The sequence below is a fragment of the Lampris incognitus genome, chromosome 11, assembly GCF_029633865.1.
Source record: "Lampris incognitus isolate fLamInc1 chromosome 11, fLamInc1.hap2, whole genome shotgun sequence".
Taxonomy (NCBI): Eukaryota; Metazoa; Chordata; class Actinopteri; order Lampriformes; family Lampridae; genus Lampris; species Lampris incognitus.
In genome coordinates this window covers 13136440-13149989 of record NC_079221.1, presented here as the reverse complement: position 1 = coordinate 13149989, position 13550 = coordinate 13136440, and the positions used below count along the sequence as shown (strand labels likewise).

The 13550-nt window shown below is 43.8% G+C and overlaps 1 protein-coding gene across 1 annotated transcript; it reads left to right on the top strand.

Annotated features, from left to right (window-relative positions):
• The first annotated feature begins 11042 nt into the window (after positions 1 to 11042).
• On the top strand, positions 11043 to 13022 carry LOC130120830 (mid1-interacting protein 1-B-like). The gene is made up of 2 exons (XM_056289600.1): positions 11043 to 11103; positions 11309 to 13022. The coding sequence occupies exon 2, from the start codon at positions 11669 to 11671 to the stop codon at positions 12158 to 12160; it is 492 nt and encodes a 163-aa protein (XP_056145575.1). The 5' UTR covers positions 11043 to 11103; positions 11309 to 11668; the 3' UTR covers positions 12161 to 13022.
• The last annotated feature ends 528 nt before the right edge of the window (positions 13023 to 13550 follow it).

Genomic DNA, 13550 nt, shown 5'->3' with positions numbered 1-13550 from the left:
CTCTCCTCTCCTCTCTCTCTCTCTCTCGCCCTCTCTCTCTCTCTCTCTCTCTCTCTCTCTCTGGTCTTGAAGTATTAAATCCATATAACTTGTTGTAAAGCGCCATTCCTGGACTCACCATGCTAGCATCGTAGCTTTCCATGCCACATTCTCCACTGCTGCTGGGCTGCGGAAGTTGCTTTGCGAGCGCGTGTCTAAGACGGATGTCGGCTCCTCCGGACGCCGTGTGAGTAGACGCTGACGTCTGTTTTTAGTTTGGTGGTTGGCAGCAAATTGACACAGATGGCCGCAGCACGCTACCCTAACCCCGCCATCACCACATCCCCTCATGTCTTTGTACAAATCCACACGGTAATTGCTTGACAACGTTGTAATAATTTCATTGATAGGTTGGATTTAGGTCGGGCTTGTTTTCAATGTATATTCCTATGGCTGTGATTTTGTTTTTGTTTTTTGTTTTTTTGTTGTTTTTTTTTTTGTTTTTTTCTAAGCAGAAAATCTATATAGGATCATATTTAGATGATATTTTAGGTTTCCAAGCACTGTTTTAGAGATTATAGGTGAATAATGTAATAATGTTCAGAGACCATTTCGGTTTTTAGACTTGACACAAAAACTATTCTCGTCCACATATGCAATGAGACAGAATGATCCGGCCGTGGATCTGAAGGGCGATGCAGGAAACGGATTCATTTTCAAAATCATTTCAGGTCTGAAATTGGTTTATGGGACTATAAACACATTGTTAAAGGATATTTTATTAAGATTCTCTATCTGCTCCCCTCTGGAATTAAAAATATAAGTCCAATTTTGCCACAGTCTCAAAATGAGCCATGTATAGCTTTAAAGTATATTTCAAAATTGTGTTAAGTTGCCACATAATGGCATGCAGATTCATAGTGGAAATGAATGTACGGGTCAAAGAAAGAAACAATAAGCTTACAAGAGCCCACTTTGGTCCAGAACTGAGCCGTTTTTCAAATTGTGTGTTTTTTTTTTCTTCATCAGAAAAAAAGGCATAAACTTTTTATAGTTTCCTTAAAATGTTTAAACACACATCTAGAGAAACAAGAGAGGTTAAACAAAAGGTTTTTTTTCTGTTTTAGCACCACAGGTATGAATACTGTCATGATTTGATAGGGCCATGACCACGGCTGTCTTTGGTAAGCGTTGATACTAATTTCCACATAGAGGACACTGTGGTCATAATCATATCAACTCCGTCAAGTCACTAGGAGATCATGGAGCTGTGGATCATTGCAACAACAAAAAAAGTCAAAACTAGAAATATAAAGTGTTTGCTGGACTCTTAACTAATTTGACCTTGTATTTATGACATTGTATGTTAGTCTAAATACATTGCAATAACATTTAATAACTATCATGTCGGACTGTAGATACTACGTAACAGAAAAGTAATTTATATATTGTGACGTTTCTCATTCTCGCGACAATGTAATTGTTGTACTCTGGATTTGGATTCTGCACTTTGTGCTATATTCATTTTGTTGGATGCTTGCTCTGAAAACACATCTGTGGCCTACGTTTTACTGGCAGTATTGTGCAGCATGCAGCAGTGTTACTGTTTTGATGTTGCTGCGTATTTAGTAGTAGCTGGATTTACATCTAATTTATTGCTTCAACGGCTGTAATTTGATGTGTTTGCGTGTTTGTTTTTATCAGTCGGTGCATGTGTTGTATGACAACACCCGTTTATCTGTCTTACATTTAAGGACCTCAGTTGCATTTAGTTTTTTTTTTCTTTTTTTTTTCTTCAGTGTTACAGGTTATCCACTGCTTTTGGAAGCCTTGATTTTAAAGTCGATTTGGTGAATGTGTATGTTTTCCAGCACATTAAAACTTATTTTTCCTCGCAAGCTGACGTCATCATGTAAATATTGACTTGCAATGCCACACAGTTGCCACATGGGGTCACCAGAGAGCCAGCAAAAGATTTTCACCACGTCATTGTCGACCGTTGACTAAATCACCACCAGTGGTCTTATTATCAATAAATATTCAGAATAACAATTTGGTGGGATTGTGTATTTCATTCCTAAACGGGGAAGGAAGATATTTGTGTTCATGTGGAGACAACAAAAAACTCAGATCGACACATAAGTGAAGAAAATTATATAAAATAGAAAGTCTTTATTCATGCTCAATAATCCAGGTAAGAAAACCAAAGAAAGGTGAATCAGTTCATCTGGACACAACGTTTATTGAGAGAAACGTTTCGTCACTCATCTTAGTGACCTCTTCAGTCTCAACTGAATGCAGGTGTCCCCACCCTTATAAACAATACAGTGGCGTAACGACCGAAAACAACCATCAGTCTCATATGCAAATAAGCGTGACCATTAACCACAATGGCCATGTGTACAATTCACTGAGGATTTGGAAATGATTGCAATTGCAGCATTGTAAGACGGCGACAGATGTAGGTTTCAGCTGAGGCTAAAGTCTCTGGTACTGCTTACTTCTAATTCTATTCTGGTTACAAAACTCGGATAAGGTTGCACAGGTAGCCTGCCAGGAGTGCCAGCAACTTCTGGCACAATTCAGGTAAGCTATTTAGATATCTGTAGTCTTAAAGACAAGCTAACGATGCAGTGGAAACTGTCCCATGTTAAATAGGGAAACTGAACCAGAACCAATCAGTGTGTCTCAGCCTGATACAGTACAAGCCCCATCCTGTCCTCTTACAGCCTCACCTGTAATAACATATCTACAACTGTAATAACATATCTACAACAGTGAAGTCAATGAAATACCATTAAGTGCCTCCATGTGTGCGCATGATGTATACTGGCATGAGGATAAAGAGGGCATTTACTGCTCTCATTCTGCTCATTATATTATTGATTGCACTGATTAGTGCATATTAATGTTGATATGTTAAAATAATCGTGTTTTTGTAAAGGAGGAAACGGGATTCCACGGATCCATCCTTCTCTACCGGCTCGATTCAGACGTTCCGTTTTAATTTCAAAGATGTACTTTAGTTTACCGCATGGTGGCGCTATGGCACCGCTGAAAAACGTAACCGGAGTCTCCAGTCTCCCGAGAATTACGGGGAGATCGCTATGCCGAGCTCTAGGACAGCGGTGTGTGTGTGTGTGTGTGTGTGTGTGTGTGTGTGTGTGTGTGTGTGTGCGCGCGCGCGCGCGCTGCAGTGGGAGGCTGTTACGCAGGCGGACCGCTAACCGGGGCGCTCTCATCTCGTTACGCAAATTACCGGCAGATCGGCGCGGCAGTGGGTCCGCTAATGGAGCGTGTGTGCCCGTTGGCTTCCGTGCGCAACCTCCTCCGCGCCGCCTCCTCCCGACGAGGCTTAATAGGCTGTTGGCTGGGGGAGTCATCCAGGAGGAGGAATGCTCTTATGAAAACACAGCGCACACACATGCGCTCTCCTTCTCTCTCTCTCTCTCTCTCTCTCTCGCTCGCTCTCTCTCTCGCTCTCTCTCACGCACACACACACGCGCACACACACACACACACACACACACACACACACACACACACACGGTTTAAAATGCAGCGGCGCATATCAGTAAAGAAGACAGACATGCGTGATGGAGAGCAAATCAGATCCCGTTCTGTTTTTAAATGCGAGATAATAAAAGGACGCACTGGGGTGAAAAGGGCTGCAAAGCGGAACGCGAGGAGCGAGAGCGAGCCCCGTCTCGGGCGTCTTTCGACGTAAAATCCGCGTTTTACAAGAAACGGGACAAGTGACGTCACGCGTTCGGCTACGGGTAAAACTGGCAGGATTCAGTGGACGGGGTCATGGGACGAGCTGCCTTTAGTGCCGCTCATGAGCTGGTCCGGTCTCGCCGTGCTCGTGCCGGCCTAAAATCGGCCGGTGAAGAAGTCTCAGCAGTCCGAGGAATATTAGTTTTCGAAAAGGAAAAGGTAGAAATACGGTTTTTTCCTCATTCTCAGCAGGATCTCTGACATTTCACTGTTTTGCTAAACACAAGCTCACACAGCCTCTCTGGACTTACACCTGATATCCGTGTGTACTGGAGATGGACGTGAAAATATGCAAAACACGTAAAAATACACTTTTCTCTCTCTTTTCCCTCTCCCTAAAACATGCAGGCTACACTTGGACACTGGGCATGGTGGTCCAGTGGTTAGCACTGTTGCCTCGCAGCAAGAAGGTCGTGGGTTCGAACCCCAGGCCGTCCTCTGTGTGGAGTTTGCATGTTCTCCCCGTGTCTGTGTGGGTTTCCACCCACTATCAAAAACACATGCATGTTAGGGTTAATACTCCTGCCTGTGCCCCTGAGCAAGGCAATGGGATGAGGAACTGGAGTTGGTCCCCGGGCGCTGCAGCTGCCCACTGCTCCTGTACAACAGAGTGGGTTAAATGCAGAAGACACATTCACTGTAACTGTACAATGACAAAACAAAGTGGCTTTCTTCTTTCTTCATCTCAACCCCAACAACCTGACCCTCTGCCTGTCGCTGTGTTGAATACTGTACATACCGTATCCCCTCTCTCCGGGTCACACTCCTGCTCCTACCAAGCACACCAACTCACTTGTGCAATCATATTTACAGGATCTGTCCAACATTACTCACCACTTTGCAATACCATTAACCGTATTATCATTATAATAATTATTATTATTATTCTGTTACACCTCTAATATTGGTCACACTCAGTTCTGGGTTTGTAGTAATGTTTTCACATAATTGTTGTATTCAATTTGTGATATTTTCATCTTATCCTTGGCTCTCAATTGATGATAATTCTCTTGTCTCGCTTCTTCTCTTATCTTCCTGTGTACATGTGTACGTGTGTACGTGTTCTGTGTTATGTGTAACTACTACAACTTGGTCAGATTCCCAGTATGTCATCAAACTTGGCCACGAAACAGTTGGCCAAATATGTCTGTCTGTCTGTCTGTCTCTCCCTCTTAGTCTGGTCAGTTAAGGGCAAATATGGGGTCAAGGCTGCAAAAAGTCATTCACATTTGAGCCAATGTTTTTCTGTTAATTTAGGGTCCAATAAAGAAAAAAATGCAAGGAGCCCAAAATTTTAGGTGGGGGAAGTCTCTGAAATGGCCACGCCCACTTTTTAGGCCTGGAAATCAGTATCTCGGCTCCTGAATGTCGCAGAGAGCTGATCATGGGCTCAAAAGAAGCAGAAGCACCACATTTATATAAGCATTATGAACAAACATATACCCCAAAACCTTTACTTTTTCAGGTATTTACAAAAAACTAATTTTCACTGGTCACATACATGGCCACGCCCACTTTTTAGCCCTGGGACTATATCTCAGGCTCAGCTCTCGGAGGTTGCCCCGAGTTGATATTGGGCTCAAAAGATGTGGAAATAACTATTTATATTAGTGCTCTGAACAAATATACTGTATGCCCTAAAACCTTCACGTTTTGAGCTATTCATGAACATGTTCTTTTTTCCATTGAATTGATCAGCAGCATGCAATCAACTTTAGCCAAATCTGTGCAAGAAGGCTATACAGTTTGTTTGAGTAAAAGTGTTACATCTACTCATGGAGTGCTAGTATTCAAGTTGACTCTTTGTTATAAGAGGAGGAACCCAGTAACCACCAAAGAAACAAAGCAAACCATGTGAGGTCCAAAAAAATCTTTATTTTAACCTCACACATCCCATCAGACTGGATTCAAACACTTGCTGAGGCACTTGCAATAAATGAGACATTTCATCCCTCTGCCAGCACAAGAACATGAGGTACACTTATTAGATCTGCAACTACACACCCCTGTTACTTGAGACAATGTATCTCTTGTGGAAACTGTGCTCCACTTGACGAAGAGTTCCTCTCCTTCGGTAGTCCAACCCCATTCAATGACAGGGGGACAAGGGAGTTGTAGCAGGCTGTTTCCCCACAGCCATCCTGCCTGGAATGTAGCTCTCAACAGATGCTGTAGAAGCGCATCCTGACTTGGGGGTAGGTCTCTCAGCTCATCATTAACTGAGTGCTTGAACAGCTGGAATCTGAGCTCATCTATACTGACACAGTTGTACAGTCCAGTCTTGTTGTACCAGCTCATTACCCAGGGCTCAATAACTTCCATGCTTTCCTTAACTGTCTCGATACTAGGGCAGCAACTTAGTCCTCTCAAAGCAGCAGTGAGTTCTGTGGACTTACTGTGGTTTATCCAGGCTTTGTATTGAGCAGTCTTTGAGTGGCCAAAGAAGGCGCTCACAGAATCACAGCCACTAAAAGAATGGAACACAGGCATGGCATCGGCCACATCTCCACCAAGCTTCTTGTGTGCTTCTGTGATTGAGTAGAATTGGCGTTTGCCAGGAACTGCAAAGTCAACTATAAGTTGCAAGTCATTACATACTGATAGGAACTGTGTAGTGAACCCTAGTAGGATGACTACCACATCGGAGTCGACTGTTCTAACTGTAACTGACTTGATCCCCTTGTTTAGCATGTGCATCACATGGCAAACGATGCGGTTGTCAGCCTCCTCAAGCATATCTATGCTGTCATAAAGCTGGATCTCGAAGCTTTCGCCGAAGTTTGCAAGCACCTTTCTGCCGTAGGTGATGCTGAACTCCTTGTCCCAGTTCCACGCTTGTGCCTTAGCAATCCTGGCGAACATTAGATTCAGGGCTACTTTGTTGTCTACATTAGACAGAAAAGCTTCAAAGAATTGCTTAGATTCTGGCATGGTGTCATTCTCACTGAAAGCCATCTGTGAACTACCTGCTGATCCCCGGTTCTTCCTAGTCGCAGTCTTGATACTCATATTCTGGTAGAGGTCAGCCACAATGTCAATACGATTGGCTTTCTTCTCATGACCGATCCTGGCAATGCTGTTCAACACTTTGATTACAAAGTCTTGGAATGTCATGCCTTTGGTGAGAGACTTTGCCATGATTCGTACTTGCACAGACAAATCTATCACAAGTCCTTCTGAGGATGTAGATTGAACTTGTACACCGATGTCCTTAAGAATTTGAGACTTTTGGCTATGATAAATATCTCCATCCTTTGTTGACAAGGCGTCGGGTAAACCTGAAATTGAAATGAATAGTTAAGCTAAGTGTAACTCTTGGGCTTACTGTCAAATCAATTAACTTGAATGTGAAATTGAATCAATGAATATCACTGTATTAAAAATCTGGTAAGACTTAAGTAACATCTAAAATATTTGAATAACTGACTTTATATCAATTAGTTTCACCTGTGAATTCACCACCAAATAACTTCCTTGTCTCTTCTTCTCTTGATCTGCAGGCCTCCTTCAGCTTTGCAAAGGTTCCTTTGGGTGGCTTGATTGCAGGGCTAGCGAGTTGGACTTTTGCACATGAACTTGGGAGTTTCAGGGCATTTCGTGAGATGGTTGCATTGACATCCTTCTTACTTAATACAATTCGCTCCTGCACAAACTGGTCATGCTGAGTTTTGCCGACTGTAAAGACAAAACTGGAGTCTTTACTTATGACATCTGGGAAGGGAATGGATGAGTTCAACCTCATGAACTGAGCTTCATCGAACGGGTTGGTAAGGATACCCTGGTACACCTTGAGTGTGTGGCTTGAAAATGTTTCCTTGAAGGAATCCAGCATTTCTTTGTGCCCGTGTGATGGATCTTGACCTTCGACCTCATCTAGGTAGCGCTGGATTTCGGGTAGTGCAAGTTCGAGTTTCCTGAAGAACTCTTGATCTTCCCGATTGATGATATCGACATATCCAGTGTCAGACTTGATGACCTTTATGTTATGTTCCTGCTTTTGATCACATGCAATCTTTGAGAATGGGTTGTCTCTGGTGTTTACTGTGAAAGAGCCTGAAAGAAATTCCTTGAACAAGTATGGGTGTCTCCATTTGAGCTCTTTGAGATCCTGAAGAAACACTGATGCCCATCTGGCATAGTGTGTATGATCAAGTGCAAAGAAAAGAGGAATGAGCTGCTCAAGTGCACTGATCATCATGATGAAGTTTGCCTCTCGAAAGGATCTTATGAAGATAAGAACCTTCTTGATTGTGTCAACAACATTGTTCCAGTAGTGAAACATGGGGCTGTTTTCATTGGCCACCCAGTTACTCCAAGTCAAACTGTTGTCCTCTAGACGTTTTGCCTGAAATGCTTCATCTCTCTTCTTGGCCAGCACCACAGCCAGGAGTTGAATACAGTATCTAGCCTTCTTTATGGAATTCACATCGCAGACAGCAGTTGTCAGACCTGTGATATTCAGATTAGCTGAGGTTAAGATGGTATCAAGGCCAGTTCCTTTTATCAACTGCCCAACACAGACAAGAGAAACCTTCTCAAGGTGCAGCCCACCCATGAACGTGAAGTATGAATGAGAAAACTCTTCCCCCATGGCCCACTGTATCATCTTCTTGATGGCATAAAGGGGCTGATCGGATCCACCCACTGCAACCTGGCCTGGGTTAAGATATCTTGTGTATGATACTGCTATTCTCATGACATGGAGCTGAAGACAACTAAGATATTTTCTAAACTCATGATTCGTGTGTGTATTGTGCTTCATGCTTTATAACATAGGCAGCGAATGAGATTCATGTCAAATATAGCTTTTTACAACCTTCAGGAGCTGATACGTGAAACGTGACCAGTAAAAATTAGTTTTCTTAAAATATCTGAAAAAGTAAAGGTTTTGGGGTATATGTTTGTTCATAATGCTTATATAAATGTGGTGCTTCTGCTTCTTTTGAGCCCATGATCAGCTCTCTGCGACATTCAGGAGCCGAGATACTGATTTCCAGGCCTAAAAAGTGGGCGTGGCCATTTCAGAGACTTCCCCCACCTAAAATTTTGGGCTCCTTGCATTTTTTTCTTTATTGGACTCTAAATTAACAGAAAAACATAGGCTCAAATGTGAATGACTTTTTGCAGCCATTTTGCCTTAACTGACTAGACTATCTGTCTGTCTGTCTGTCTGCCTGTCTGCCTGTCTGTCTGTCTGTCTAACTCTGACGCTCACCCTAAAAGCTCACCTTGTCCTGGAAGGGCAGGTCTAAGCCAGTCTACCCTGATACATGAGTCTCTGTTGCCGGTGTCAGTATCATGTTGGTGTTGCTGTTCTGCACAAACCTACTACATCCGGTTGAACTCAGACGACCACGGCTCGCGCAACTCGGGAAGGTGCAGTTGTGTTGACAAGTGCGGGACATCCCACTCCACTCTAATCTGCCTGTTGTTTACTCTCTCTCTCTCTCTCTCTCTCTCTCTCTCTCTCTCTCTCTCTCTCTCTCTCTCTCTCTCTCTCTCTCTCTCTCTCTCTCTCTCCCTCCCCTCCACCCCCATTTTCCCTTCTTCTCGTTTACTCTCTATCTGTCTGTCTGGTCTGTCTGTCTATCTGTCTCTCTCTCCTCCACCCCCATTTTCTCTGCTTCTCTGAAGCCTGTGGGATGATGATGACACGCGCAGTAATCGGTATATGCAGAGCTTCTGACATGACACGCAGCGGAGAAACACTTCCGACTGATCTGCGCCTCTTTGTTCAATTCAAACACCGAACAGCTTTTCATACAGGGAAGGGCTCGTCCCTGCAAAAAAAAAAAGCTTCGTGGTTCAGTGTGCGTGCGTGTGCGTGCTCGCGCGCGGAGGGGGTTGGGGGGGTGACTGCTCTGCTGAAGGTAAAGAAAGCTCCTGCGCCTCTGATCTCAGCTCAGCATCGGGTCTTGATCCTCTGCTGACCTACTCTTCCTCTAACTAGATCTGGGATCAGATGCGCTTTGAAAAGGGAAGAAGGTGCGTCCATTACCCGGATAATGTGTGATAATGGTCTCGAGGCGGAACAGGATGGAATAAGAAACAGAATGGGGCGGCACATCGAGACTGAGTGCGCATCGTGCGTGCACATATAGTATCAAGTGAAGGGAGGAGGATGAAACCGAGAGAGGACTAACCAAACAGGTTTTTGTCATCCAAAGGCATTCCGCCCATTCTTGCTAAGCTACTCATTTTGGGGCTGTGATTCATTCACACAACTTCTGGGACAAGTTGTTCTTATGGGCACATCTTCCTGGGCACGGAATACCTATCAGGCCTCCCCTCCCCTCCTTCCTGATGCTATACATGCCAATCCCCAAATATTACCCTCTGTGTAATCACACAGTTATTTTTCAGTCAACGAATACCAAGTGACTCCCTTTTCTTTTTCTTTTTTTTGCTGATGGTGACATCGTGCAAAACAGGTTTCCAGTTGCAGCTTTGCAGAAATGGTTTTCTCACGCTCAGATATCACACAGAGGAAGAAGCCAAGCCCTTCCAGTACGGACTACCTTGTAGGATTACAGTTAACACTGGCAGGTTAAGGTGGGTTATTTCTGATGTGGGATTTACACAGGAGTCCCAGTTTGGCTACTGTGTTTCCAAGAAGGAGGGGAGGGGTCAGCTGATAAAAGGAAACACAAAGTGAAACCCAGTAGCGCGACAGTTGGGTTTTACTTTTCTGCCAAGTCAAAGTCTATAACATTGCATGCAGGTGGTTTGCGATAACAAGATATTGAACAACATATAACTTTCGTTTTATAAATGTTTGCCACAAATAAAGCAAAATACTATTCTCATTTTACTACTGTGCTATGCAACATGCCTCACATTAACGCCTCTTATCATAGACCACTTAAACACACCCTTATTCTTTTGCCCTTCTTATATTGCTCATATTGGATCTGCACTCATATTCAAACTTTATATGCTCATATTAAATTTTGCATAATTGACGGCAACACTAGTCAGCTCCCTCGTACGTGATCATACCTGGTCAATAAAAAAATGATTTGACTTGAAATCAATTAAACAAAAGAAAAAAAGAAAAAGAAAGAATCGCCCCAGTATACTTGCGAGCTCATGAGATGGACGCGTTTGGCCTCATGGCCGTGTCAAAGTGTCTCGTCATTGGTCAGTCTTGGACTCCGTCCCGCCTCCGTAGCCGCGCATACGGACATCTGATTGGTTGTTGTTGGGTTCTAGGCAGTGGGCTGATGGCTCTCTCATGAATATTCATAAGCCCGAGAGACCTCGCCCCGTCTCTCCCTCTTGCTCATCGGAAGGGAAGGTGGGGATGCGATGAAATAACGCCGTCCGGCAAACACCCAAATACCGACGGTAAGTTCACTTTTACCGAAGAATCGACACTTGAAGTATTAAAAAGCTGTAGTATTTTGACGCGTATTTGTTTTTAGTTGATTGTCGCCTACTCATCTGCGGCTCTCTGGAGTTTGGAGACGCGCGTAAATCACAATTAGCTGTTCGCCTGGTCGTGATTAGTTGGCTCGACTGTGTCGTCATCTCTGCTCTTGTGTTACTTCAGGTCATTGGGAGTCTGGTTACTGTCGCGGAGGAAGAAAACCTCGAAAAACCGGTTCTGGGACGGACTGCCCTTCAACACGGAACCACCTGGTGTCTATAAGAGGAGCACACGGAGCTCCCCGCCAGTCAGAACAGAAAGGGGCGCGCTTAACACGCAACAAGAAAGAATACAGATATAACGTGCCGAGAACTATCTGCAAAACCCACCACCCCCTGCTGCGGCGAGACAAAAGAACGGACCGCGTTGTTTAAGCCGATTAGATCAGAATCCGCGCACAGAGGACACAAAGAGCAACTGTCTTGACGGCAACCTGCGTTTACATCCTTCACTTCTCTGCAGAAACTAAGAAAGGAAGCCAGGATGATGATGCAAACGCTAGAAACCCCCAACCAGAAGAACTCCCTCTTCAACGCCATGAACCGGTTCATTGGTGCCGTCAACAACATGGACCAAACCGTCATGGTGCCCAGCTTGCTGCGGGACGTCCCCCTGGATGAAGACCGGGAGATGAGCTCCCTCAAGTCTGACATGGACGAAGGCGACATGTACAGCTACTACCAGCTCCTCAAGTCCATCCGGCAAGATATTGAGTGGGGTGTCCGCCGCGCCGCCGCTGAGGAGAGACTCAAGGAGAGCATGAAGATCACCCGGATGAACTCCTCTGTATCTTCATCTTCGGCCTCTTCTTCTTCTTCTTCTGAGGATGAGGAGGATGAGGAGGAAGACCTGGAGAAGCAGTTTCAGTTCCACCTGACGGGCCTTCACGGCGTGCTCTCCAAGCTGACCCAACAGGCCAACTCGCTCACCAAACGCTACAAACAGGAGGTTGGCATCGGTGGATGGGGCCAGTAAGGTCAACTGAGAAGAAGCCCCAAGCTCCCTGTCTGGATTTGTGGTTGGTGATAATTTCATGGACTGGCAATGAGGAAGTTGTTTGAACTGAACTGAATTATCATTATGCCCCAGAGCTACTACCAAATGAAATTCGTTGTCCAGAATTTGAATGGTAGAAGAAGAGGCAGCCTTGCTGTCCATTGGGCCTATATGTGGTGTTGGTCTACTCTGTGGTGGTACAGCCTGTAAATCTGTTGATCCTCTAAGAATAGCGGTGTACGGTTTTCCCATTCAGGTTCAACTCCCTCAAATGTTTTGCACTCTAACTATTAGCATGGTGTCCCATGAACTCGTGTGATACACGGGAGAAAAATATTTATGCATCTATTTAATAATGTATGATTTATTACCTCATTATGTATGTCTGAAAGGTTTGTTTTATGTCAAACACAAGGAAGTAGCCGGCATGAACTGCCAGACCTTACATTTGTAATGCCCCATTGGGGGACTATTGACAAAGGATATAGTGTTTCTGATGATGCTAATGATGTCAATGTTGCAAATGTAGTCTGTGTTGACCGGTACGTCTTCCAGTTTGATCTGTCTTTGTCTTTTAATTGCGTTCGGGGGAAGGAGGCAGACGCTTGCTTGCAGCCTATGATATCCCAATGTATGTGCTACATGATCAATGAACTGGAATCAGCTGACAATTCTTCTACATGGAGAATAATGAAGTTTCTTTCCAAGAGATGCATGGTTGTCTTGTTGCTATTGCCATGGTGCTCCTGAAATGCCCAAATCTTAAATGTCATTATGAGCAAAAGCTTTTGTTTTTGTACTGAAAATGTTTGTTTCTAAAATAAACTTCTTCTTTTTTTTAAAGGAACTTGTTACTTTGTTGTGCATCTTGTCATAGTTAAGTCATGACTTCATTGGAAAAAGAAAAAGCCCATATACTTACTTGATTTGTGATGCAAACTGAAGGGAGCCTACAACATTTGGCATTATGAGAGCGAATGTTACTTATGCAGTGACAGCTCCTGGCATTCAATGTTGTGTAAGATTACAGAGGTTTCCACTGACCAACAGCATCAAATCTTTGTCAATTCAAATATTTGTTGAAAGGTTACTTCAGCTAAAAATCAACTTTTACAACTGCAAGTTTAAACTCATTTTCTTCAACTAATCCTGACCTAAGAAAGACGCTTTCTGACATTTTATCAAACGAAAATATCCATCAGGCCTACTCCATAGAGGCTATTATAAAAAAAAAAATATTAAAAAAAAACACAAGAGAGCACAGAACCAAGGCTACCATTCATGGCGCCATCGTTTCACATTATATATTCTCATATTATATAATAGAATATTGCCATATTCTCTGCACCAGTGCACCTTATCACATCTT

Coding starts and splice junctions, on each gene's coding strand:
- LOC130120830 (XM_056289600.1), top strand. CDS start 11,669: ATGATGATGCAAACGCTAGAAACCCCCAACCAGAAGAACTCCCTCTTC.